Source organism: Juglans microcarpa x Juglans regia, chromosome 1D, assembly GCF_004785595.1.
Source record: "Juglans microcarpa x Juglans regia isolate MS1-56 chromosome 1D, Jm3101_v1.0, whole genome shotgun sequence".
Classification (NCBI taxonomy): domain Eukaryota; kingdom Viridiplantae; phylum Streptophyta; class Magnoliopsida; order Fagales; family Juglandaceae; genus Juglans; species Juglans microcarpa x Juglans regia.
Genome location: NC_054594.1, coordinates 38,811,322 through 38,839,320, shown reverse-complemented (window position 1 = coordinate 38,839,320; position 27,999 = coordinate 38,811,322). Strand labels below are relative to the sequence as shown.

At 35.8% G+C, this 27,999-nt stretch overlaps 4 protein-coding genes across 4 annotated transcripts; 1 reads left to right on the top strand and 3 right to left on the bottom strand.

The window, feature by feature from the left end:
* Positions 1-285: 285 nt before the first annotated feature.
* Positions 286-8,168, top strand: LOC121236484 (protein NETWORKED 1A-like). Its single transcript, XM_041132923.1, has 4 exons — positions 286-359; positions 496-773; positions 1,618-5,894; positions 6,709-8,168. The coding sequence occupies exons 2-4, from the start codon at positions 671-673 to the stop codon at positions 7,888-7,890; spliced, it is 5,562 nt and encodes a 1,853-aa protein (XP_040988857.1). The 5' UTR covers positions 286-359; positions 496-670; the 3' UTR covers positions 7,891-8,168.
* Positions 8,169-9,815: 1,647 nt separating this feature from the next.
* Positions 9,816-10,395, bottom strand: LOC121247333 (uncharacterized mitochondrial protein AtMg00810-like). Its single transcript, XM_041145702.1, has 2 exons — positions 10,075-10,395; positions 9,816-9,908 (listed from the first exon to the last, which is right to left on the bottom strand). Exons 1-2 carry the CDS (start codon positions 10,393-10,395, stop codon positions 9,816-9,818), a joined length of 414 nt encoding a protein of 137 aa, XP_041001636.1.
* A 4,152-nt stretch (positions 10,396-14,547) lies between these two features.
* On the bottom strand, positions 14,548-17,377 carry LOC121235569 (40S ribosomal protein S3a-like). The gene is made up of 6 exons (XM_041131915.1): positions 17,121-17,377; positions 16,914-17,019; positions 15,934-16,071; positions 15,632-15,817; positions 14,972-15,172; positions 14,548-14,896 (listed from the first exon to the last, which is right to left on the bottom strand). The coding sequence occupies exons 1-6, from the start codon at positions 17,177-17,179 to the stop codon at positions 14,801-14,803; spliced, it is 786 nt and encodes a 261-aa protein (XP_040987849.1). The 5' UTR covers positions 17,180-17,377; the 3' UTR covers positions 14,548-14,800.
* A 5,193-nt stretch (positions 17,378-22,570) lies between these two features.
* On the bottom strand, positions 22,571-24,148 carry LOC121251954 (leucine-rich repeat extensin-like protein 6). Its single transcript, XM_041151738.1, has one exon. It carries the CDS (start codon positions 24,113-24,115, stop codon positions 22,778-22,780), a length of 1,338 nt encoding a protein of 445 aa, XP_041007672.1. The 5' UTR covers positions 24,116-24,148; the 3' UTR covers positions 22,571-22,777.
* Positions 24,149-27,999: the final 3,851 nt, after the last annotated feature.

The following is a 27,999-nucleotide window of genomic DNA, read 5'->3' as shown; positions in this document are numbered from 1 at the left end:
ATCGCATTGATCAATGACCGTACTTTTTGCTGTTAATTTGGGGTCCCTTACTGTTAAATTATACGTGTGTTTGTGTGTCTCAGTATACAAACATCTTTATGGGGTACCTGTTGGTTTTGGGGGTTCTTTTTAATGGGTTGGGGGGGGGGGGGGGGGGGGGGGGGGGGAGTGCTATGCATTCATGGTTTCCCTTTTTTGGTTCCTACTCTCTAGGATTTACTTGTTACTTGATGATGTTCTAATGTTTATATTGTCTTTTTTCCTTGTCCTGTGGATCGGTTGATTTCGTACTTTGAAGGCTATTGAAGCAAGGAGTAGCAGTACTTACTCAAATATTGGATTTATGTAGAATTGAGCAGGTATTCTAACGAGTTTCCTGTTATTCATCCTGATCCTTTATTGTGAATATGCTTATATGAACTTTAAGAGATTTTGAAGATCAAACTCCAAAATTTTCTTACAGTCATATTTTCCTTTGTTGATATTTGTGTCTAGGTGCGAGGAGTGAGAAATATAGAGATGTAAACTGCCATCTAGAATGTAACTTGAATGTGCGTTATATTATATTGATATTCTGGCCTGGATACATTACCTGGGTTTTCACTACTGGTACAAGGACCAGCCTTTTGCCAAGTCAATACCAGTTGCGCTATTGTTCCTTGCTGGAGTCATGGCAACTTTATCACATTCCGAATCCAGACGCTTATACTCTTGGTGGTGGGACAGCCACATTAGCCCAAAGAATTCAAAATGGCTTCAGGAAAATCTTACAGGTGATGATTTTCTCCTTATGACTTAATCTCCAATTGCTATGTTCCCAAAATTTTGTTTCTTGCTTGGATATGTTTTTATACATTTATCGTTGATGGAGGTTGTTTTCTAATTACTACAACTGATTACTGCTCTGGGGCCTGAAATCAACTTAGCAAATATGAGGGAGGCAAGGATCTTCCAAAATAGCGTGCCCCTGAACTTAACCATGTGATGGGGAACACTGGTTGAACAGTGCTTTACGAGAATACACTGCCTACAATTTTGTTGCAATTTTGAATAGATTGTTGATTTCTGTTGGTACATTCTTCTATATTGTCCTTTCATTTTTTGTACTTTACTCATAAACCGGTGCTACTTTTTTTAAAGATAATGCTGGCACTAGTTGAAGCCGACTTGAATGACCATCTTTTTTCCTGGAACTAAAGTGATTTACTTCACCTCTTGCATAGTTATGTGATTGGTCTAGTATTGGTATATTCGAAACTTTGTAATAAACTGGATGTTGCCATATCATCATGTTTGTCATACACTGCACCTATACACACGAAATAGATCTGAATAACCCAATGAATAATCACCCTCAAGTTGTGAATAATAGAAATTATAGACAGTTAAATTTTATAATTTTTAAGACATAGTAGTAATGGTGGTTCTCCAAGAACCATAATCTAGGAAGGATGGATCGCATTATTGACCATATGTAAAATTTAATGTTGCTGAATAAGTGGATGTGCTGCTGTGCCTGTTTGTGCACATTTTTGTGTGCTTGTTTGTAATGCACATATGACATCTCCATGATATTTTAGATAACATTCTCAACTGATCCTGAATCTGTTGCTATAGACATGGATGCCAAAGTCAAAGCGATGATCAAGCTCATTGAAGAAGATGCAGATTCTTTTGCAAGGAGGGCAGAAATGTACTACAAGAAACGCCCAGAGCTTATGAAACTTGTAGAGGAGTTCTACCGAGCTTACCGTGCATTAGCTGAGAGGTACGATCATGCAACAGTGGAGCTTCGCCAGGCCCATCGAACCATGGCAGAGGCATTCCCCAGTCAAGTGCCTTATGAGCTGGCTGATGATTCACCCTCAGGTTCTTCAGGCCCTGGGGCTGAACCTCATACACCAGAAATGCCGCATCCAATTCGTGCATTGGTAGACCCAGATGACTTGCATAAGGATGCACTAGGGGTCTCTTCAACCAGCTTACATACTACGAAGAGGGGTGGAGGGAATTCAGAATGTGCATCTGCAATAAACAAAAGGGGTCTTAAACAGTTCACTGAGCTGTTTGTGTCAAGAGAAGCAGTGCCGCAAGGTTCAGATGTTGCTGAAGGAAAGATGAAGAAAGGCATGAATGTTTATGATGCCAAAGAGAATGAACAATATTTGCAAGATGGGTTCTCTCAGATGTCACGTGAGAACCAGAAACTCAAGAGCCAGGCCCTTTCCGAGTCTCAGCGTGCAGGGAAAGCTGAAAATGATGTTCAGGAATTAAAGAAAGCCCTAGCAGAGATTCAATGTGAAAAGGAAGCTGTCCTTCTTCGATACGAGCAGAGTTTGGAAAAGTTATCACATTTGGAGAGAGAACTTGATCATGCACAAAAGGATGCTGCTGGACTTGATGAGCGAGCGAGAAAAGCTGAAACTGAAATTAAAATACTGAAGGAAGTCCTCACCGAGTTAGAAGTTGAGAGGGATGCTGGTCTTCTTCAATTCAATCAGTGTTTAGAGAGGATATCTAGTCTGGAGAATTTGTTATCTGTTGCCCATGAGGAAGCAAAAGGGCTAAACGAGAAAGCTATTAAAGCAGAAAATGGGCACCAACATCTCAAGAGTGAACTTTCTAGATTAGAGGCTGAAAAGGAGTCGGCTCTTCTCCAGAACAGACAATGTCTGGAGAAGATATCTGTGCTGGAGACTAAAATCTCACTTGCTGAGGTAAATGCTCGATTTTTAAATGAGCAAATTGAAAGAGCAGAAACTGAAGTTAAAGCACTGAAGAAAGCTTTCACAGAATTAAATGAAGAGAAAGAAGCTGCAGCTCTTCAGTATAAGCTGTGCTTAGAGAAACTAGCTAAGATGGAAAGTGAACTTTTTCAAGCACAAGAAGATACCAAACGACTGTACAGCGAAATTCTTCGGGGAGCTGCAAAATTGAAGAGTGCAGAAGAACAATGTCTTGTGTTGGAGAGTTCAAATCAATCTTTGAAATTAGAGGCGAACAATCTGGTGCAGAAGATTGCAGTGAAGGATCATGAACTTTCAGAAAAGCATTGTGAGTTGGAAAAATTACGTACTCTAATGCAAGAGGAGTGCTCAAGGTTTGAGCAAATTGAATCCAGTCTCCAAGCTTTACAGAAATTACACTACCAATCTCAAGAGGAGCAGAGAGGTCTGACATTGGAGCTCAAAAATGGGCTTCAGATGTTGAAAGACTTAGGGATCTGCAAAAATGGTATGGAAGAACAACTTCAAAGGGTTGAGGAAGAAAACAGGAGCCTGAATGAAGTGAAGTTCTCTTCTGCTATTTCCATAAACAATCTGCAAAATGAAGTCTCTAACTTGAAGGCAATGAAAGAGAAACTTGAAGAGGAGGTTGCACTAAAAACAGACCAAAGCGATACCCTCCAGCAGCAGATTTACCATTTGAAGGAGGAAATCAAGGGCTTGAATGGAAGATACCAGGCCATTATGGAGCAAGTGGAGTCAGTAGGTTTGAGTCCTGAATGCATTGAGTCATACGTGAAGGACTTGCAAGTTGAGAACTCAAACTTGAAAGAGGTCTGCAAAAAGGAAAGAGACGAGAGAGAAGCTATTGATGAGAAGTTGAAGCATATGGATAATCTTTCAAAAGAGAATGTTGCTCTGGAGAATTCCCTCTCGGGATTGAATGGTGAGTTGGAGGGAATGAGAGAGAATGCTAAGAACTTGCAGCAGTCCTGTCAGTTTCTCCATGAAGACAAATCCACACTTGTTGCAGAAAAAGCTGCTCTGCTTTCACAGTTGCAAATTATCACCGAGAACATGCAGAAGCTCATGGATAAAAACACCTTGCTGGAGAATTCACTCTCTTGTGCTAATCTCGAGCTTGAAGGTTTGAGGGCCAAGTCTAAAAGCTTAGAAGAATTATGCCAGTTGCTCAGTAATGAGAAGTCCAATCTTCTGAGTGAGAGATGCAGCCTGGTATCTCAGTTGGAAAATGTTGAACAGAGACTCGGAAACCTGGAAAAGAGGTTTACAAAACTAGAAGAAAAATATTCAGATCTGGAGAAAGAGAAAGAATTCACACTTTGTCAAGTAGTAGAACTGCAGGGTTCCCTCTTTATAGAAAAACAAGAGCGCACAAGCTTTGTGCAGTCAAGTCAGGCTCGACTGGCAGGTTTGGAAAATCAAGTCCATATCATGCAACAAGAAAGTAGGTTGGGGAAGAAGGGCTTTGAAGAAGAGCTAGACAGAGCAGTTGTTGCTCAGGTCGAGATTTTCATCCTGCAGAAGTTTATAGAAGATCTGGAAGAAAAGAATCTATCTCTAGCATTTGAATGTCAAAAACAGGTTGAAACATCCAAGTTTTCAGATAAACTGATTACAGAGTTGGAGTGTGAGAATCTAGAGCAGCAGGTAGAAGCAGAATTCTTATTAGATGAAATCCAAAAGCTGAGGATGGTAATTCATAAGGTGTTCAGGGCTATTCAAATTGATCCACATTGTGGGCATGTAGATAAGATCGCGCAGGAGCATATACCTGTATTGGATATTTTTGATGGTATCGAGGATTTAAAAAGTTCTCTGTTGAAAATCTGGGATGAGAAGCAGCAGCTGCTGGTTGAGAACTCAGTGCTCTTAACTTTACTTGGGCAACTGAGATTAGAGGGTGCTGAGCTCGAGTCAGAGAAAAATATCATTGCGCACGATTTTGAGTTCATGACAGAGCAATGTGCTATGCTGCAAAAGAACAAGCAGGAGCTTCAAGAGATGAACAGGAATTTGTGGTTGGAAATGGAGGAGAGCGACCAATTGGAGGATGCTTTAAAGGTTGAATTGGAAACCCTACATGTGAAGCTGATAAATTTGGAGGGTGCTTACCTTGCATTGCAGGAAGAGAATTCCCTCTTGCTTGAAGAGAAGAAATCTTTGCTCAGGAAGTTTTCAGACCTGAATGAGGAAAAGTGTATCCTTGAACAGGAAAACAGTGTTATTCTCCATGAAACGCTAGCTCTCAGCAACCTATCTATTGTTTTTGAGAGCTTTGCAAGTGAGAAGTCTATGGAAATAGAAGAACTTGCTGACAATATCAGCAGTCTCCTTTTGGTCAATGGTGATCTGAAGGAGGAGGTTGGAATGTTGGGGAAGAAGATGGAAATGAAAGAATCAGAAAGTCAACACCTGAATGAGTCAGTAGAGAAGTTGGGGAGGGAGCTGAATGAGGCCAAGGACTTAAATGACCAATTGTGCAATCAAATTTCTATTGGAGAGGATTTTCTGAGACAGAAGGCAACAGAACTTTCAGAAGCAGAACAGATACTTAAAGCTACTGAGAATGTAAATGTTGAATTGTGCAAGACTGTTAAGGAACTGAAGATGGAATGTATAGAATCAAAACAAATTAAAGAAAATCTAGAGAAACAGATTCTTGAAGTGCTGGAAGATAGCACAATTCAGAAAAAAGAAATTGAATGCCTTCGTGAAGTGAATGCAAATATGGAGTCTGAAGTAGAAATACTACATACAGAAATTGAAGAACACAGGATTAGAGAAGAGAATTTGAGTTCAGAGCTGCAAGAGAAGAGAGATAAATTTGAACTCTGGGAGGCTGAGGCTGCTACATTTTATTTTGATCTCCATATTTCTGCCGTTCGTGAAGTTCTACTTGAAAATAAGGTTCAAGAACTTACTGGAGTTTGTGAGATTCTTGAAGATGAAACTGCTGCAAAAAGTAAGGAGATTAAACAGATGAAGGAAAGAGTTAGCTTCTTAGAAAGTGAAATTGGGGGAGTGAAGGCCCAGTTGTCTGCATATGTTCCTGTCATTGCTTCACTGAGAGATGATATAGCCTCTCTTGAGCATAATTCCCCTCTTCATACAAAGCCTGCCATGGCAGGAAATCAAGAAGAAAAGGTAACTCTTTCCTCTTTTAGAAAGCATCTAGTGTCAACCACATGCTGTCGTAGTTAAAGCTATATGGTTGCTGTGCATAAAAATATTGGTTTTTGGCATTCTGGGTCTGCAATATTTATGGCTTAAATTCCTAATCTTTTTGGCAAAGTGGCGAACAATTATTTTCTGCACTTGTGTATTGGTCATAGCAAACCATTAGTTACCTTTTAGACTATGCTGAATTTTAATTGGCGTGATATTCAAAACTTGTGCACATAATCATGATTTTCAATCTGAATTCTACTACATGTGGGTGATGGAACCGACCTATTTACATTTTGTACAGGAATTTATATGCTTTTAATAAATGCCAGTTTTACATTTTGTACAAGCATTTATTCTGTGTGTCTTATACATGAGAAGATTAGAATAAATTTGTAATGTTGGTGGCTCTGGAGTGACAGTATTAAGGCGTTGCAGAATCCCAATATCCTTAAGTTTGTCGTGTTGATATTTGCAGAGTGCATCTTTATGATATTTTCAAACAGATTTGAAAATCAAATTCTATGCAGTAAGTTGAATAGATGAGATACAGTTTAAGTCAGCTTAATCTTATAATAGACAGAATTGTTTCTTGCCATTAACTTGTAGTTTCACCTACCCAATATGCTGTATGAATATTGAAATCTTATTGATTTATGTGTTATGTTTTTCTATATACAATTTTTTTTAATGAAGGGTATGTGTGAAACCAATCTAACATTGCTATTTAGATATCACGTGTATAAATGGTCTTTTGCTGAATCTCATGGTTATTTGACATGCATGTCTTTAGGATGAGGAGATGGCAATTCATCTTCATGAAGAGAGCCGTCAAGTGCTTATAGAAGATCAAAGTACTGTGATACAGGATGGAATTGCAGATTTGCTGAAATTGCAGACAAGGATTAAAGCAGTGCAAAAGACATTGGTGGGAGAAATGGAAAGGCGTGCAACTCAAGAAAGCATAAACACTAACATCAAAGTTGAACGTGTACTGAAAGAGACTGAAGAGTTGGGATTGGAAGGCACATTACATCAAGTTAAAGACATAAGAAAGGAAGAGATGAAACTGGGGAATGATCTCGCCAATGACCTGGAGTTACAGAAGACTAAACCAGAAAATGGAACTTTGATGAAAGATATTCCACTTGATCAAGTCTCGGATGGTTCATTCTATGCTAGAAGCAGGAGAGATAAGGGTGGAGTTGATGATCAGATGCTTGAGTTATGGGAAACTGCAGAGCGGGACTGCAGCCAAGACCCAATGATCAATGAGACACAAAAGCAGGCTTCTGCACCAGTGGAAGATATTATTGCATGCCACAATTTTGAAGACGAGGAGAAGGGTCTGTATATCTCTTCAGAATTACAGATCGAGAAGGAGTTGGGCATTGACAAGCTAGAGGTATCAACAAGTGTTAGACAGCCAAATCAAGATGCCTCTAAGGGAAAGTTCCTGGAGAGACTTGCTTCAGATGCTCAGAAATTGACGACTGTTCAGACAACTTTGCAAAATCTGAAAAAGAAAATGGAAATGAACAAGAGAAGCAAGAAGGCCAATGGGATCGAATATGAAACAGTGAAAAGAAGGTTACAAGAAGTTGAGGAGGCTGTTTCGCAGCTAGTGGATATCAATGACAAATTGACGAAGGAGGTTGATCATAGCCCCCAATCTTTGAATGGGAAACCTTCAGAAGAGTTGGAGGATGCTGGAAATGTCTCCAGAAAAAGAGTAATAGATCAGGCACGAAATGCGTCCGAAAAGATTGGACGATTGCAAATTGAGTTACAGAACATCGAGTATGTACTGCTGAAATTGGAGGATGAAAAGAAAAGCAAAGCAAAGTACAGATTTTCCAAAAGTAGAACAGGCATTCTCTTGAGAGACTTTATTCACAGCAGTGGGACGAGTAGTGCAAGACGGAAGAAGGCTTGTTTTTGTGGCTGTACAAGAGCTTCAACTAATGGAGACTGATGTCATGGAGACGAAAGCAATTTCTCGTTGGCTCCACTCCTGGAGATATGTCCCTAATATTATGTTTAGAGGGTCATTTCTTTAATTAGTCAGGGTAAATCTTGCCTTTTTAGCTTACCGGAACTGTAGAAATTTAGGACTGATCTAATTATAATAAGCTGCTGCTTCCAGCAATTTCGTCTTTTGATTTCGTAAGACTATCAATGATAATTATTTATACCTAGTGAACATGAATTGAATTGTGATGCGATGTCTGAATTACATCTTACATTCCCCAAGTCTGGCATTTATCTCTTCTTCGTTCCTGCAGAATCCTACTCTTTTTAATTGCATCAATGTTTATCCTCTGAAACTTTCTGCCCATCTTGTTTAACTTTGCTGTTGGAAATTTGGAAAGCAACACTTGCTTTTCAAATCTCACGAAACTGAAAATAGTGTGAGATTGGCTGGTGAGTAGTAGTACGTCCTCTTCCACAACCACCCACCTGGCTCTCTAATTTTCCTCCACGGCCTCCTCGTCTTCATGGTAAGAGACAACCCAATCTACCCTCCACCTTGCCCAAGTTAAACCCTGATAGACAGGAATCTTAAAAAAAGAAAAAACTATTGCCCCCGTGCTCAGGATGAGGTTGCATAAGAAGGGGATTGAAATTGATCTCATCTCTACTTATGGGGAGAGAGAGAGAGAGAGAGAGAGAGAGAGAGAGAGATGGAATTCCCTCAGTCTCATCCTAAAAGAATTTTTGAATCAGTCTCAACTTCTACAGCAACAGAGAGTTGAAGTTAACTGATTCAATTCTTGCAAACTGGTGGAATGGAGCGGGTGAGGTCCATTAGGCAATAAAAGAAGATTGGGGAAGAAGCAGTTTGGTCATTTCAGTACATCACATTTTCAGGCAGATTAATAAAGCTGCAGACTTATTACCAATATATGGGGTTGACGAAATCTTGAAGGTTTCAAGGGCCTCTAAAATATATATATATATATATATATATATATATATATATTGTAGCGTTTTTCTAAATTATAATTACCATGTTCAGTCGCCTATAGTTATTTATAATAAAATAGGAATATCGTCTTATTCTTTAAAAAATAATTCCTTCCTCACTTATACCGTGCTATTCTATAGAAATCCATCTAAATAATCTCAGTTATATATAAAGGATTATTTGACTTCCCTCGATTATTTTTACAAAACTTCTCAACTCAGCTCATCTCATTTCATCTAATTATTACAACTTTTTCAAATTCTCACACAAAATAAAATAAACAATTCAAAATTTACAAATCTCAATGTTAAAATAAGTCAAAATACTGTTTGAATGGCCAAATCAATTGGCCTTGTGATCTCAGTTTATTATATAAAATGTATAAGATTTCTATACAAGAAATAAATAAGTATATGCTAATTCTATCCCTATACAATTTGTCAAATATTATGCTAATTATACAGAAGAGTAAATCAAGGAAATAAATAAGGAAACAAATAAGGAAACAAATATGTCCATTGACAGCCCCCCACAAATTGATGCGGGTTGATCAACAAGCATCAATTTCCTACCTAGAAAGCAATGTTGATGATGAGTGAGAGCCTTGGTGAAGATATCAGCAATTTTTCATTCAGTGAAAATATGGGGAAGAGTGATAACACAAGCTTCAAAGGCTTTACAAATAGAATGACAATCGACTTCAATATGCTTTGTGCGCTCATGATAGATAGGATTGGCCGTGATTTGAATAGCACTTATATTATCGGTGTGTAAAGGTGTAGGATTGGTCTCAGAGAAGTCTAACTCAACAAGTAAACCTCGAAGCCAAATAATTTCGGAACAAGCAAGAGACATTGCTTGGTACTCAGATTCTGTAGATGACTTAGAAACTCTGTCTTGCTTCTTACTCATCTAGGAGATCAACACATCACTTAAGAACATGCACCAACCAGTGATGGAGCGACGTGTATCAGCACAACCAGCCCAATAAGCATCACTATAAGTAGCAAGATGAGGAGAATTGCCTGCAGGAAAGAATAAGCCATCGGCAGAAGTGCCCTAAACATAGCAGATGATTCTAGGGACGGTAGCCAAATGAAGATGACGAGGGGTCTGAAGAAACTGGTTGACTTGTTGTACAACAAAAGAAACGTCCGGTCTAGTAATGGTGAGATAGACAAGGCTACCTACCAACTTTCGGTATAAACTGGGATCATCATGTAGGTCACCCTCCTTTTTGCGAAGTTTGACGTTTAATTCCATGGGGGTATCAACAGAAGTAGCCTCATGTAGTCCAACGATAGCCACCAAGTCACTAGCATACTTATGTTGATTGAGTGAAATACCAGAAGGACTACGACTCACTTCAAGACCGAAAAAATATGTGAGAGACCCAAGATCTTTCATATGAAAAGATGCTGAGAGATAAGTTTTGAGCTGGACAAGTAAAGCAGAATCGGAACCAATGATCACAATATCATCAACATAAACCAAAAGAACAACAATACGCATGTCTGTTTTTCGAAGAAACAATAAAGTGTTGTACTTGCTCTGCTTGAATGACAATTGTAGTAAAGTGAAGCGAAATTTATCAAACCAGGCCCTCGGAGCTTGTTTAAGACCATAAAGAGAGCGACAAAGTTTACACACATGTGAGGTCGGAGAGGGAAACATCCCGGGGGTGGTTTCATATAAATACACTCTTTAAGATTCCCGTGAAGAAAAGCATTATTGACATTCATCTGATGTAGTGGCCATCATTGGAAGCAGCAAGAGCTAGAATCGTACAAACAGTGGTCATCTTAGCCACAAGAGCAAATGTCTCTTTATAATTGACATCATATTCCTGATTAATCCAAAGTGCAACAAGCCAAGCTTTATAACGATCCAAACTTCCATTAGATCAAACCTTGATTGAGTAAACTCATTTATGGGAACTATGGTGGAAGAACAAGGCGTAATGTCCCAGGTGTAATTGGCCTCTAAAGCGGCAATTTCTTCCTGTATAACTTGTCGCCAACAATCATGCTTGACAGCATGTAAGAAAATCAAAATTGGACAATACAACAATAAGAGTTGAAATAGAGTGGCTAGAAGAAAACCCATACCTATTCAGAGATACAGACACTCGAGGAGAGCGACGTACCAAAGGCTCTGGAGGTGCTGCAACTAACTGGGTTTGGAGCATGATAGGATCAGATATCGAGTGAGCCATCGGAAGAAACTGTGAGCAGGAGCGTCTCGTATACAAACCCAGAAGAGCAGTTTTTAGAGCCTTGACCTAGAACATAGATGGAACAGAGGATTCTAGCAAGAAAGTACGTACCACATCAAGAAGATGACAATTTTTGCGTCGGCTACTCCATTATGTTGGGGAGTAGTGAGACATGAACGTTGATGAATAATACTTTTAGAAGCCAAGAATGCTTAAAACTCAGTAGACAAATATTCACCACCAGAATCTGTGCGTAATGTCTTAATAGTCGTAGAAAATTTATTGTCAACATACGCTAAAAACTCAATGAAAGTACGGAAAATCTCAGATTTAGAGCGAAGAAAATAAACCCAAGTGAATCTACTATGATCATCAATGAAAGTCACATAGTATTTAAATTTTTCATGTGAACTAATCGGGGAAGGTCCCCAAACATCACTATGGATAAGGTCAAATCAGTGAGAAGCTCTACTAGCATGCAAAGGAAATGGAAGAGTTTTGTTTTTACCAAATTTGCAAGAATCACACTCAAGAGATAAAGAATAATGTTCGTTATTACCAAGAAAATTAGAGTGCAATACATGAGATAATATCTGAGCATTGGGATGGCCTAAATAACAATGTCACACCATACTCAAATTAGGAACATTATTACAAGCAAAAGACTTGATAGAAGAAATTGAATAAGGTACTGGAACAGGTAAAAATAGTGGAAACAAGCACCCCACTTTAGGTCCCTTTGCGATCGGCTCCCTCGTTACCTGGTCCTACACAACACAACCATCATCAGAAAAATTAACAGCACAATTATTATCAACTAATTGACTAACATAAATAAGATTCATCGAAAGTTGAGGAGTAAGAAACACATCAGTAAATTTAGAAAATGCATCTCCAACAGCAGCTATTGGCAAAGAACTGTTATTGGCAGTCTAAATGGCATATTTACCAACATAGGGCTGAACATGACACAGAGCGGTGGGAGTATTAGTCATGTGATTAGAGGCACTCGAGACTACGTACTAGACTGTAGTAGAATTATTACCTTGGAACCTCATTGCAGATAATGCCGAAATTAGCATCTGTTGCACCATTTCTAGTATGCAATAATTTGATGCAGGAGGTGCAAGATCAGAGGAAGCACCTGAGGAAGAGTCATGTGCTACAGAAGTCGATGCAGAAGGGACAATAACAGAAGTCTGAAATGCTTGGGCCTGACGATTCTGGGGGCGGATACGACATTCTTTGATAATGTGACCATTCTTCTTGCAACAAGAGTAATATTTTTTAGAACAATTGGCAACAATATGCCCATATTTCTTGCAGCAAAAACATTGTAAGTTTTTATAATTCATAAGTGATCATCGTCCTTGGGTAGCATAAGCTACAGTGGCGGTCCCGGAACTACCATGAGATTGCTCCAAAATAGCTTGAGTACTAAGACATTGTTCTTCGCGAAGTAACTCACTAAAACAAATATCAAGAGAAGGAACAAAAGATCTGTTTAGTAGAGAGGAGCGAACAGATTCATATTTTGGGCATAGTTTCATAAGAAAATGATCATGCCGGCTAGTCTTGTGAAGAGTCTTAATAGTTGAAAGAGCGGCAACAAAAACATCTGTTGTAACCAAATCAAAATATTCATGCCAAAAAGTCAGAAATGCCGAGTAATAGTCTTGGATGGAAAGACTACCACAAACATGACAATCGCATGAAGGATTAGCCTCGAAATCCTTGGATTTGTCAGTAGTGGATGTTTAGGCGACATTCGTGCCATCAATACGAGCCCAAAGATCTTTTCCCTTGAGGAAAAGTTTAAAGTGAAATGCCCAAGTAGAGTAGTTTGTGCCCGTAAACTTGACACACACGGATGCTGAGTTCATCACAAAGAAATAAATTCCGACACAAAGCAAATCAAAGATAAACCAAGAGATACTCGTAGAGAAGTGCCAAAATTACCACAAATAAATGGCAAAAAAAAACTACCATAGACAAAAAAATGCTAAAATTACTAAGAGAAAGAAAAATGACCAGAAAGGACAAGTTGTGTCTGCGATAAAACGAAGGCACAAAGTGTCGAGATGCCCACCAGAAGGATGTGGCTGCCGAGATGGAAACAGAAACTGCAAAAAAACTATGTAAACCAGGAACGGACGTGTCGAGAGGCCCACCAGAAGAGTACTACTGTTGAGACCTAAACAGAGACTGCCGAAAAACACAAACCTAGAATAGACGGCGCCGATAACACCAACCCAGAAAAAATAGACCGAAAAACAAGATCGCTTTCACACGAAACAACAAGTAGATCACGTTGGGTCACCGAGAATAATCCAAAAGACCCCGACACACGAAATCGAGAAGAGAAAAAAAATTCACGCGGGCGACCACCAAACCGAGAGAAAAAAATTCAAGTGGCTCTTGATACCATGTTAAAATAAGTCAGAATTTTGTTTGAATTGTTGAATCAATTGGCCTTGTGATCTCGGTTTATTATATAAACTGTACAAGAGTTTTATACATGAAAATAAATAAGTATATGTTAATTCTATCCCTATACAATCTGTCAAATATTATGTTAATTGTACAGAAGAGTAAATCAAGGAAATAAATAAGGAAACAAATATGACAACAAATATAGACAATAAAGCTGTCCATTGACACCCAAAATAAAAATAATATTAAAAAAATATATTCTAACAATATTTTACTCAATGTTCAACTTTCATCTTAATTCATCTCAATCTCATCTCATCTTGTCTCATCCCTTTGTCCTTGGTGGAGTTAGATTCAATCATCTTGAGGGAGCACCCACGGCTTTTTACAGTCTTAAGCCCTTTTTGTAAACTCTCCAATAAGTATAAAATGCTAGGATATTCACAATCAATAATAATAATAATAATAATAATAATAATAAAAGATTAAAAAAAATAGTAATTATAAAATACCAATTTTAATCCCTTCCCATTTTCCTTCACACAAGGTTTTCATAAACTAATATGGCATGAACAAAGCAGGCGCACAAACTTGACGAGGACATCCAACCCAACTGCCCTAGAGTCTCTAGCCTCCAAAAGCAACCCTACGCTTTTCCATACTCCATCACGATGTTTGGCGACAGCGAGCTCTCCTAAATTTAGAAGAAATTTTTGCATCTAAAATATGTATCGGAAAAATAAGATTTTTAGAAAAAAAATTTAGGAAACAAGAAAGTTATGACAGTCACGCAACGACCAAGCCACAAAACCCAGCCGAGATCTAGAAACCATCATAGGCGGAGGCAACCCAAACCTCAAACAGAGTAGAAACTTCTGTAATCGAGTAAATGCTTTGCCTACTTCTTGGTCACGATCGTTTGGCATTTCATTCGTGTTCATTTTAGTATGAATAGAGAAACAAGCACCACTCCATATTTGGAATCAAAGCAAATACTTGTGTCCATGTAAAGCGAATTCATCCTGAATGAAAATTACTTTATAACAAAAAGCATTTCATGTGCGTTCGGATGGTTTGGGAAGGGAAATTAACTGAATGTCTGCATAATTAGAAAGACCAAAAAATTTTCCCATCGTCGAAACTACTTTAATTATCACAGCAAGAAAAAAAATAGGCAGAACCAACTTCTTAATTTAACAAAAATGGAGTAACACAATTCTCATTCCATAAAAAAAAAGGCAACTAAAACGCAACTTCATAATCCTTTATTTAGGCTCCAACTGGTTCAGCAGGCACCTCTGCCATCGTCTCATCAGCAGGCCTCTCCACCTTGACACCAACATCATCTGAATAGTCACCATGAACCTACATACACATCATAACAGACAAATTAATATGCTAACTTCCATTGGTCAAAAAAGATGTATGAGAGAGAGTTACCTCCATCAGCTTTCCGAGATCAAATTTTGGAGCTTTCAAGATCTTAACTTTCCGAATAAACACATTCTGTAAAGGATAGATGCCCGACGTTGCCTTCTCAATCTCTTTTCCAATTGACTCGGGAATGAACTTGCGAACCAACTCCTTCAGATCACAAGATGATGCCTGATTTATCATTATCTCCCTCATCTTGCGACGGATCTAACAAAAACAAAGAAACATCACTTGTTTTATGCAGAAAAATCAATTTAAAAAAGATTCAGACAACCAAACAATCATCAACATAACATCCGTATGGAGTTAACAACCATTTTTTTAATGAGTTCACAACCAATTCTAATGAATAGAAAACAATCTAAGGAAAACAGATTACATAGGATGTCAGGCAAGGATAAACCATCATTTGGCTCAATTTACTTCAACACCTATATTCTCTGTTCTCTCTGTTATCCCCTTAATCAAGCACTTCAACAACAAATCACACCACTCAAGCCACTAGTGTTAGAGAACCATTTTACAGGGAAAATTACGACAAAAAACCTCACAAATAAATATATAGCAAAAAGTAGAAGTCACACAAGATACCAGATTTGCTCTAGTGGCTGATAAATGGCTCTATAACTAATCAGCAAACCAAGATGAAACTATCATCAGTAGCACCTGTCTAATTTGGCTGGACTGGGCATAACAGGTCCTCTTGACCTGGTTTTGACGTCTCTTAGTAAACCCAATGCAGAACATCCTCAAACTGTAACTGTCAGTTGTCTTCACATCAACATGAGCTTCAATCATCGTTTGCCATTTCCTTACCAAAGACCTCAACTTGTCTGTGGTAAAATCCATTCCCTGAAATGATTGAACAAAAAAAATTAAAAAATAAAACCCGGGTGGCATTAATTCTACATTAGAAATATGGCACAAACAATGTTGGATCCAAATGAAACCATATAATTCAATCATACCCAGAAGTTTGTAAGCACATTCCTCCCCTGGACATCCTCAGCTCTCAATCTGATCTTTCTGTAAGCATGATCCTCATCATCCTGAAGGTCAGCCATTGATATCTCAAAGACTCTATGTTTGAGCCCTTCAGAAGCAATCTGGAAAAGAAATAACAGAGTTCATATGCTTGCGCACAAAGATAAACGAATTTATTAAGCGCAATAGAACCTCGTAGTTGTGGAAGATAAAAAACATGCTTATATCAACAGGCATAGTGAAGGCGACAAAATAATAAATGGCAAAATCACATTATGGAGGAGAAGCAATTACAGTCAAGGATGCCATTCAGAATCAAAGCCAGAGATAGCACAATTTTGGAGTAAAGTTAAAGCAGGAAAGCAGAAGAAACCCCCGCAGGGGGTTGGGGGGATTCTTGTAATAAAATAATACGTAGGCTATGACCAAGCATTCTTGCAGCGACAAAATGGTACCTTAAATAAAAGGTAGTCCATATTCAAACATTCTTGCCATGGCAAATTGGCGAGTATAGAAAACATCAGAATTTCTCAAAGGAGGAGAAATGGTGTTGCAAAATTGAAACCTTGTCGCAGATTTGAATAGTTCTGGAACATATATATATATATATATATATATATATATATTGCGGTCTATCCCAACATTAGTCGGTACAAGGACTCGCAGGTGAAATGCACGTCCCAAACTAGTTTCTCGCCCTTGAAATAAACACAAATGCCCTCAGTTGTCAATAAATCAGCTAATTAACGATCAAAATATAACCCAATACGCTAACCAGTTAAGCATATATAAGTTAATCCAAAAAATGTATCTTTAGCACAGATAGCCAGATAGGTCTTACAAAGATAAAATAGAGATAACCCAGATCCAAATTTGAACTTATTCCTTACTCGACATTTTCTCGGAAACCAAACAGGACAAATGAATAAAGAATATAAAATTAAATAAATGACTGAAAAAATACCTTGGTACCCTGAGTGCGAGTAACGAGGGTTTTGCCCACGTTTTTGACAGCGAACACTGAAGGTGCCTTGATATCGTACCAGTCCTTCTTCGCAAAAGGATCAGCCCTACAAATATATACATCTATAGATCAAACAAATACTAGAAAAGAAATTAAAAGCAAGGAAACAAAAAATGAATGAAAATCAATCAGGAAGATAATACTCACGCCTTCTTCTTGCCTCCCTTCTTTCCCTTGGAAATCCTCTTGTTCTTTCCCACGGCCATGTTAGGAGGAGGTGGAAGGAATTTAGGGGGAGAGTAAAGTGAGTGAGAGCGGGCGACGAGGCTATAGAATAGAGAAACCACAAAACCCTAATTCGGTAACACCCTTATAAAAAGACTATCTGCCCATAACAGTAATTTTATTTTGATTTAACGTAGGGGACCATTTTACCCTTCAGGACATAAGACGGGAAAACAAAATAAAATGTTGCGTTTGAACAGTGATGTAATCTCAAAATTTTCATGAATAGTAATAAAAAGTAATAAAAAAATAATTATAAAATATTAAATAGTAATAATTAGTAATAAAAAATATGTAAAAAATAGTAAATAATAATAAAATACTCTCATTATCTAAATTAATGCGTAAAATAAACATTGGATAGTCAAGTTATTTGAAAATAAATCGTGCTCTAACTTACACTTTATTGAGACTGTTCATCTAAATTCCAACCTAAAAACTAAGTTTAAAAGCCATGCCCAAACCCAAATCGGGTTCAGACCCGAGCAAGAACCTCATTTTTATTTTCTCAATTTGAATGTTTTGATAAAAAGGCATACACGTAGTGACGTTTGTTTGTAGAATCCTTTTGCTGGACTTATGTTTGTAGAATCCTATTTTTCATCAGTATAAATTTTTAAAAGATGGTCAAAATCACCATGTTTGACGAATAGACACTATGTACTATGATTAATGAGTAATACTAGATACAGTCTCTAAATGAAGACTGCAATGTAAGTCTAGGCTTTTTAACTTTAAAATTTTTTTAAAATTACAAAATTATCCCTCCTAAAATTATATTTTCTCTCATTTAATAATGTGCTTGTACATGCAATCCTCAAGTGAGGACTGTAAATAAAATTTCTCATAATTAATTATAAGTAATTATTATTTTTTGTGAAACTGAAAGTATTCATTTAGTATATATTATTAGGTATTTTAATTATTTTATTTTAACTACATAACTTGCAATTAATAACTGCGTGTCATGGGAAGTGATCACCAGTGCAATCATCAATTAATAGTCAACTCAAATGCCTTTTCATTACATACAACACCGCCTTAGTTTCCACATAAAAAAAATAAAACAGCACTTCAAAGTTCAAATCAAAAAATTCAAAAATCAAAATATTCAAATTAAAAAATAAAATAAAAAAGAAGAAGAGGAGGTTCTGGGTTGTAAACTCAAGTTTTTAATACCCGGTACTCATATCGGATGTATCCGGGTTTGCAATCAGGATTTCGGCCTGGATTTTTCTGAACCGGATAAAAAAAAATTCAATCTAGATAAACAGTCTAACATTTTATGATCACGAACAACTTATTATTTGAAACAATTAGAGTTTTTTTACAAGTTGTTTTATTTTAATATAAAAAATTATTTATTTTTATTTCTTTATTTACAAATTTTAATAAACAAATTTTGATTTTTTAATTAATCTTTATTATATATTGTAGATTCAAGTAACATCATGTACTCAACTTGGGATATAATTTTTTAGAACTTTTTTATGTTACAAGAGTTATAGATGTATTGGATAAAAGTTGTGTTGAGGTAAGAAATTTGTATTTTGTAAGACGTATAAATTAAGCGTAACTCATCTGCTTTAATTTGTCTTTAATGCAATATTAATCAGAGGGTGCACTCGTCATTTTTGCTGTGATGATAGAAAGAAACAATATATAATTTCTTCACATTAAGCATAGCTGATGAAGGATACAAATTAAATCATGCGACGACGCTCATGCAGTCCTAATTGCTATATTCCGTAGTTTCCACTTTCCCTAGCTAGTTAAATGTCTAATATTGGCATTGGACTCATCAAAAGAGTCAAATCTTTAAAATTTAATGAATTTAGCTTTAAAATCACTACATTAGATTTACCATATACTTAAATCTGAAATTTTGAGCTACAAAGTGTTCTTTTTCATCTTCAAATGTTTTTATATTTATTTGTTGGCAACGTGCGGGACCATGTTAAATGAATGCGTATTAAGACTGGCCTTCAACATTGTCGTTTTGATATGTGCAAATGAATTGGGCTTATTAAAAAAAACAAATATCTAAATTGGATATTTTTAGATACTTGAAAATTGTGCATTGTTACTGTTACTCAAATCAGATGAATTTGTAATTTTTTAAACAATTCTCTTTATAAACTTAATATTTTTCTACGTCCCAAATAAATATATTAAGTCTCAAAATGAATAAAAATTATAAAACTATATAAAAATTGTGCATTGTAATTTATATATATGAATGCTGGGTAGAAGAAATGTTAGTAAAATGTATTTATTAGATAATTAAGTTGAGAAAAAAAATTAATTGGAAAACAATAAATAAGTATTAAATTAAATAATTAATTAATATATAGTTAGTGTATTTGTAAAATATAAAAGAAAAAAAATTAAAAATATTATTATTAAAAAAATAATATTATATTATTATTTTGATGAATCTAATAGTTAATCAATATGAAGTTATGGATATGAAGATTTTAGATTTATAAAAAATATATACTTTTTATCAAATTTTAAAAATAAATTTGATGAAATAAATGAAAATGCTCTAAAGCCAAGGACATCAAGTTGAAAACAAAGTATTGCGAGTGCTGAAGCTGCGCTTCTACGATTTGTGAATTTAAATTATTAATATATAATATAATATAGTACACATTGATATATGAGTAATTGCAGTACCAGTCCCAACCCTCTAATATTTGGGTGATGCTACTACACCCACTGAGATCCCTCGCCGAAGGTGTATTTTTTTTAAAATATTTTTTTAAATCTCTTAAATATTTTTAAAAAAAGAATTACATATTTATTAAAAAACATTGTTTTAAAAATTATTAAATAAAAAATAAATAGAAAAAGCTAATCAGTAAAAAAAGTCGATGACTTCCCAAGATGGGAGTAGAGTTTTTCTCGTTCCCTAGCTAGATGGGAGTGAAAAAATATTTTCCTCTACGAGACCACTTTTCGTTTCATTAGAGTTAATTTAAATTTAGAGGTGAGATGAAATAATTTCAAATAAAAGATAAAAGTTAAAAAAAAATTTAAAATATTATTTTTTAATATTATTATTATTTTAAAATTTAAAAAAATTAAATTACAATTAAAAAGTTGAATTGTTTATTATATTTTATATAAAAATTTAAAAAAATTCTAATAATAAGAGAAATACCTTTTTAAACATAATCTAAGTTGACATTGGTATGCCTGTTATATAACACATAAACAAATAATAATTGATTTGACTATTTTTACATCAATAATAATATTAAAGATATTAAGATTTTCTACCATTACATTAACCCACGATGGATTTGTAAACCTTTTTATTTTTATTTTATTTTTTATAAATCTAGCATTTCTGTACTTAATTTACTAGTGCTACAAACATATTCAGCGTCTTTTAATAGAATTATCCTAGGAAATATGCTCCTCGATCGTACTCATCTCTCTTTCTTGTTTTTAGTGTATGGCTTTAGGTTCCCTTTATATATAAAAAGACTCTCAATCTATTTATTCTTATTTTATTATTATAATTTTTTTAAATTTTTATATAAAATATAATAAATAATTTAATTTTTTCAAAATTTAAAATAATAAGAATATTAAAAAATAATATTTAATTTAATTTATCTTATCTTATTTCAAATAAAAAGGGTTTACATTTTCATTGTTGTGCGCCGCTTTGGCACGGCCTCTACCAACCCTCGTTCTAATTATTCCTTGTGCGGCGGCTTTGCTACTAGCATATGAAATCGTGAAATCGACGGATGACCAGCCATATTACTACTGTAGAATGTCGGTTCAGTAATATCAAAGATATATATCGCTACGATTTGATGTAAGAACAACCTATGAAGGGCTACCAAAAAAGTTGGTCAAGGTACAAAGAGTTGTTGTGGTTGGGTCCTTTTTTTCTTTTAAAAAAGAAGAAAATAGCAAAGAAGCAAGAGAGTTGGCTGCAGTGGATAGACTCCAGCGCCCATTTGGAAAGAAAAGATGGGCTTTCACACGTGACTTTATGGGATTCCAAGTCATGTCAACAATAAGCAAGAATTAAACAACAATTTGTTTAAGTGAACAGAAAGTCTAATATGCCGTCTCAAATATACCATTCGATTTGAACGTTCAATGATTTTTTTTAACAAATAATGAAGAAAGTAATTTTAAATATATTGATGTATTTTTTTATTTTTTAAAAATATTTAAATATATTAAAAGAATATGAATAGAAAAATAAAAAAAAAAATTTACTTTTACAATTAATGGTAAAACCGAGAGGTGCTACTTTGCTTGATTGTTTACATATACCTGCATTGCTCCTCCTATGAACTGTACGTGAATAAAAGAAATTATAAGAAATCATCTCTCCTCCATGATTGACTAGTTTATATTTGCAGGGAACAAAAACATTAAGGTTGCATTTGATTTCTTGACCAAACTCAGCTGAAGTTCGGTTCAGATTTAGATATCTTTTAATATTTAAATATTTAACTCTTAAGTCACTAAACTCATTTCAATTTAAAATTTTTTTATACGGAATACCCACAATAATTTTTAACTTAACACCTCTTTATACGTGAGACTCACAACTTTTTTTAACTTCTCATAAATATATCTAAATCTATCTTAACATTCAAACACATATAAACTCATATTAGGTGGGTCTTATAAAATTTACTTTACTATCTCAACTCACTATTATTCATAAAGAACTCAGCTCAACTCAACATTCAAACACACTCTAACAAACAACAGATTAACCAATTTCATGGGGAGAATGTGATGAACTCTTGTTTTGTCAGGACTTTTTAGACCACTTTTTAGACCTTCATGAGGAGGGGACCAAACCCAATAAAGGGGAAGAGAAAAATTCTTTGCGAATATCACAGATATTTATGTTTTTGGAAGAGAATTAAATTGCGTTATGTTGCATTTTTCAAGCTTGGCGCAGTCTTTGCTAGCTCTCCCTTGATTAGTGATATACAATCCAGAATTTTGAACTCATGTTTGCTTGATCTTTTGAAACACCAATATCGCCCTTTCAACTCCTTAAGTCTAAGGAAAGAGGATAATCATCCCAATATTAATACCTAGTGATGCGAGTGTCAACATTTGTATACACAAAATAGTAAAAAATATATAGTGAACAGAATCAATGAATCATGTTGCAAGTTGGAATTCACCATTAATATCTTGGCAAAACACGTACAAATTCAATCACGATGGACGAGTACAGTGTCAGCACGATCGACGCACCATGCCAAATTTCTCCAGTGTTATTAATTGATACGTGGCTTCCCTTTGTTGTCTTAAATTTCAAAAGAAAATGATCATGACAGTCCAATTAAGTTGGTAATAAATCGTGTTGATATGAATTGGTACTAAATTAAGGCGCCGGCAGGCCATTGCACATACTACTGTGTAACTCCAATATATATTTATAATGATCATGCAGGAAGAAGAGATCAAAATGAAAATGAAAAGAAGAAACTGAGAATTCTTGTTGATCAGGAAACATATATGTATGAAAATGAAACTTATATCTATGGACGATTATATATGTCAATGCTGGTCGAGGACGATTAATTGTGATGCACGGGCGGCGGTAGGTGCCTGTTGTGCCGCTGTTTTGGTGGTGGGGGTGGGGGTGGAGGTGGAGGTGGTGGTGGTGGTGGAGGTGGAGGTGGAGGTGGAGGTGGAGGTGGAGGTGGAGGTGGAGGTGGTGGTGGAGGTGGAGGTGGAGGTGGAGGTGGAGGAGGAGGTGGAGGAGGAGGCGGCGGCGGACGTCTAGCCGAGCAGCCAAAGGCACCACAATCAACTGGATGCGCATAGAAAGAGGCACATTCCTCATGTGGCCTCTGCAACGGCCTATCCGGAATGCAATTCCTTATGTCATTCTTCTCCGGCAGCTTCAGGCACACCGGAGGTTCACCACAGAGATAGTTATATGAATACGTGAAGTTCTCCAGTTTAGGCAAGGAGCATATACTCGCGGGAATCTCACCGGACAATTTGTTGTGCGCCACATTCAACTGCTCCAAGCTCTTCATCTTCCCCATTGATTCCGGCAAAGGACCAACCAACCTGTTGAAGCTCACATCAAACACTGTCACCCTGTTTAAAATTCCTATTTCTGAGGGTAGACACCCAGTCAATCCACTATTCATTAGGATAATCTCATTCAAGGTATCCTTCAGGTTCAAGAAACTCGCAGGCAGGCAACCTTTAAGATCGTTATTCGCCAAAACAAGTACCGAAACCGTGGAGTTACCGATGTTTTTTGGTAATGATGATTGAAACTTGTTGTTGTTAATGAACAAAGCGTCGAGTTTCAAGTCGAAAAGACGGGCGGGAATGTCGCCGTGGTATTGATTGAATCGGATATCAAGGTATTTGAGGGAAGGCAGGCAAAGAAGAACCGAAGGGAATGACCCAGAAAATTGGTTATTACTGATATCAAGTTCATGGAGAAGACGAAGGCTGCTAAAGCTGTTAGGGATAGTTCCACAGAAGCGATTGGAGTTAATATGAAAGAGGGCAAGGTCGGCCAAGAGGCCAAGCTCTTCAGGCAGTGAACCGGCTATATCGGCGTGGTTTAGGTCTATTCCAGCCACCGTTATGGTGTGAGGGTCGTCGGGGGCTGGTGCACAGTAGACGCCAGTGTAGTTGCAGACGTTTGGGCCACACCAGTCTGAGGTAAAGTTCTTGGGATCAGAAGTGATAAGGTGTTTCAATGCCTGGAGAGCAGTATAAGCCTTTTGGAGTCTAGGGTTTGAGAGGGGTACTGGAGGAGATTGAGAAGCTACCTGAAAGGGCCTGGAGAAGAGCAGGATAGAGAGGATAGCCCAGAGAGCTAGTGTTGGATGTGGGACGTTCTTCATCTTGAAGAACATCCCATCAAAAGGTATCGAAGTTTTCATTCTCGCCGGGCTGGTGTTTGTGATGGGGGACTCAGAATTATATAAGGGTAATTAAAGGAGGTGGGTGGTGAAACTAGTGGGGTACGTTCATGGCCGCATAAGATAATGTGTAAGTTAAAAAACAATTAATCAAACCTTGACCATATCTAAAGGTCTAATTTCTTCTTTAAAAAAAAAGACATTATTTAAGAGGTAAAGAGTGGAAATGTGATTAATTGAGTAGTACATGAGACGTAGACGTAGCACTGTGTTTTATATTTGAACTTGACTTTGTTGATTAAGATGGTGAGAGGAATGTTCTCATTTTCCTTTCGCACATTTTAAAGGTTTTTATTCTTCTCTCGTAGTTCATGGGAAACCCACCGGCATGGTAAAGACGGTACCATTGACGTTTCTTGTGGAAGGTTTGGAATGGAATTTGGTAGCTGATCTTACCAAAAACACGGTTATTTCCCCCCCCCCCCACTATTCTGTTTATTATAATTAACATATATAGGACGTTCATGGCATGCAGCTAGCGATGGCTTAACAAATAATGACATATTTTTACAGTTCTAAATTGTAAGTTTCCAAGTGGGATTATTAAACAGAGAAATTGGCTGGCATACCTAGCGGATTAGAAGTACTACATTAAATAGTTTCCACGGGACCAAAGTCATGAAGACTGGGCACAGGCAGCTGGTATCATAATTAAATTTTTACTAGTGATCATGATCATCATTCAAATGCGAGTAGTCTTACAAACCATCATAAAATACGTAAATACTATATAATTTTGTTAAAAAAAAATGAAATTTATTATTAAATGTTTTTTTCATATAAATACCGTATTTATTTTTTTATTTTTTAAATTACGCAACACTTACCATCTTTATGAATACAAACATAATTTCTCTTTCAAATACTGGCCGTGCTAGCTAGCTAGCTTTCAACAATGAATTGACGAGAAATCAATGGATTTTAGGTTGATTTTTCAGTACGCAATAATCAAAACGTCTATATATATATATATATATATATATATATAATATAATTCAGTATTTTGCAAAAGCAATGCATGGGACCCCCTGCTACCATAGGCCTAGCTAGGGAAATCTGTCAAAGAGTCATGGGATGGTTATCCACAAGTGTTAGATTACCATCATATATATGTTTGTACATATCATCAAAGAATAATTTCATGCATATAATTGGTGGTTGGAACTTCGAAAATCGATGAGATTATGATCGCCCTGCAACTCGAACGAGCTTTTAGCGTCGCTTGTGGAATAATATAAATAAAAATAAAAATTAAAAGTTAAATAAAATATTATTAAAAAATATATTTTTAATATTAGTTTTATTTTAAAATTTAAAAAAATTGAATTGTTAATTTATTTTATATGAAAATTTTAAAAAATAATAATAATTAAATAAAAAAAATTAAATAGATTGAGAATCGTCATAAAAACAGAGTTAATTAATTGTATTTTGTATGCCCAATTAATATATTTTTGATGTCATGTTATATGTTACCCACATTGAAAAAGTTAAATGATTCTGAAGATTTCAGAAGAGCATATTAATTTTATAGTGCAACTTGGAGTTCTTTATTCAATAACGTATTCGATTAAGATCCATGCAAGAAAAGGCCAGAGAGAGAGAGAGAAAAGTGCTTTCAATCTCGTGAAAAACCCACCATCATTGACTTCAAGGAGCAGGTCACCAGCTTCGTTAACTCATGACTGATTCGTGCAGCTAGCCAACGTTTTGCTTCTTTTAGACCCAAAACCACCGTTCATTCAAACTGATCAACAGGGAATGGAAGGTACTACGTACTTACAGCCATTGGCTTCGTCGCCATGTAGATAGCGGCGGCCCGCATGCATATCTGAGGAACCTCCGACGTTTTATTTCGGGGGTTAGGATCATCTCATGATTGATTTGTTCCCAAATAAAGCCTCCAAGTACAGCATGATTAAATTAATTAAGGAATATATACCATTTTTCAACGCAATTGATCGAACGTCGTGTGCAAGCATACATGGTAGCAGATGATGATCATCATATATATTCAACAAGTTAATTAATCTCCCACCTTATAATTCTTGCCAACCATTTGTTTTTCAAGTAACTTCACTTGTTGAATATGATCCTCCATCTTAATTAATGTTTTGATTTCTCAAGATTACGGACTAAAAAGTCTAGTATCAGAGCATGACCACAAGGATTAATATAGCAGCATGCAACTTGAAATTAATTAATAATTCCCGTTAATCTTTTCTTGTGATGTGAAATTCAATTAATTTAATCCCAATTGCAAGTGAAACATTAGTGCTCTCAGAGAGATGCTAAACAAAAGAAGTAAAAAAGAAGAGCATATTAGTTATAGTTGTGAGTGTGTAAACACCATGTAATTATTTTAAAAAAATTAAATATATACGAATCTGTATAAAAAAAATATTTTTTTAATAATAAATTTTATTTTTTTTTAAAATAATTATACGATATTTACACACTCTATAATTACATATAACGTCACTCAAAAAGAAATTACGATACAAGTAACGTGAGAGGTTGCCCAAAACCGATCGATGAGAAAGAATTTAAATGAGGCAAGAAAGCTGCATAAAAGCTGCATTTGCTTTTAAATATCTGCACTCTGCACAAAAGCAAAGACTAATTAATGCTAGGCCTAAATTATTTATATACATAGAGGCAGGAAAAATATGAAGCTTACGCAGACGAGCCTAGAGTTCGTAGAAACATAACGTATATGTAGCCAAGACAAGATAGCTAGAGACACTAATAAATAAGTCTAAAAGATCATAATTATATTATAAAATTGGACAATATGTATAAGTTCTAGAATGTCATCTCCCTAAAGTCAATAGTACCGAACCTAGACCAAATCACTGCAATAAGATAGTGTTAAGCCATCATAATTAAAGTTGAAAACATCGGGCTAAAAAATAATGAAATTGAATGATCTTTTAGAAAAATGGATAAGGAGATATGGAAACTCAATGGCACTAGTGAACTTGACAATGTCTATGATTGTTGCATATCGGAGATTAGGGTCCTAAACGCATAGGGTGCTTTAGTGTAGGTTGTCCTTCTCCACCTTTTCTTCTTCTTCTCCTTCTTTTTTTTATTTTTTTAGGTGTTGATTGATTCGTTCATCGACACAAGAAAAAAAAAAGGGAGAGAAAAAAGAAGAAAAACAAAAAAAATAGAGCAAAGTTGAAAAGCTAAGAGTCTCTTAATTAATCATTTGTAACTTGATGGAATTGATTAGTTTAATATAATTAGAGATAGACATCATTTTAAATATTCGTGTAGAATTTCTATTGTCCAAAATCCTATATAAACAATATAAAATGTTGTAAAAATATATTTATCTATTTTCATAATCAAACCATCAAATTCAATTAAACTATTAGAAAGAATCTTTATTGTGTCCAACCAAAAGTGTTTCTCTTGTAAGTTTTTTTTTTTTTAAAGAAAAAGACGGTACCCCAATTTTATTGATAGCCTCACTTATGGCGGAGGAAAGCTGTGGTTACATCCAAATGCATGCGGGTTACAGATTTTCAACAAAAAACCAAAACCCAGGCAACAAAAAAATAAACGAACCAACCATAATACAAGACAGACAATAATGTTCATCAAAAAGAAAAATACAATACCAAGATAAATTAAAAGGGTGAAACGAAAGGCACCTGCAAGAGAAAAACAACAACACATAATGTCAACTCAGATAAAAAAAATAAAACTTACCAGTGGAAACCTACTTGATCTGTAAGTAGGGAAGACCAATTTTATCCATACAAAGAAGACCTTGGAGGTGACCGGCCAAATTCTCACTATTAATGATCCAATCCATATTTAAACCCTCAGCTCTC

Bases quoted from the DNA above. Each gene is read 5' to 3' on its own strand.
- LOC121236484 (XM_041132923.1), top strand. From the start codon at position 671: ATGGCAACTTTATCACATTCCGAATCCAGACGCTTATACTCTTGGTGG. The intron at 774-1,617 runs GTGATGATTTTC...CTGTTGCTATAG, and splicing joins GCTTCAGGAAAATCTTACAG to ACATGGATGCCAAAGTCAAA. The intron at 5,895-6,708 runs GTAACTCTTTCC...GCATGTCTTTAG, and splicing joins CAGGAAATCAAGAAGAAAAG to GATGAGGAGATGGCAATTCA.
- LOC121247333 (XM_041145702.1), bottom strand. From the start codon at position 10,395: ATGCGTATTGTTGTTCTTTTGGTTTATGTTGATGATATTGTGATCATT. The intron at 9,909-10,074 runs GTAGGTAGCCTT...TCTTTCCTGCAG, and splicing joins CCAGTTTATACCGAAAGTTG to GCAATTCTCCTCATCTTGCT.
- LOC121235569 (XM_041131915.1), bottom strand. From the start codon at position 17,179: ATGGCCGTGGGAAAGAACAAGAGGATTTCCAAGGGAAAGAAGGGAGGC. The intron at 16,072-16,913 runs GTATTTTTTCAG...TTTCTTTTCCAG, and splicing joins CTCGCACTCAGGGTACCAAG to ATTGCTTCTGAAGGGCTCAA. The intron at 14,897-14,971 runs GTAACTCTCTCT...ATGTGTATGTAG, and splicing joins ATCTCGGAAAGCTGATGGAG to GTTCATGGTGACTATTCAGA.
- LOC121251954 (XM_041151738.1), bottom strand. From the start codon at position 24,115: ATGAAAACTTCGATACCTTTTGATGGGATGTTCTTCAAGATGAAGAAC.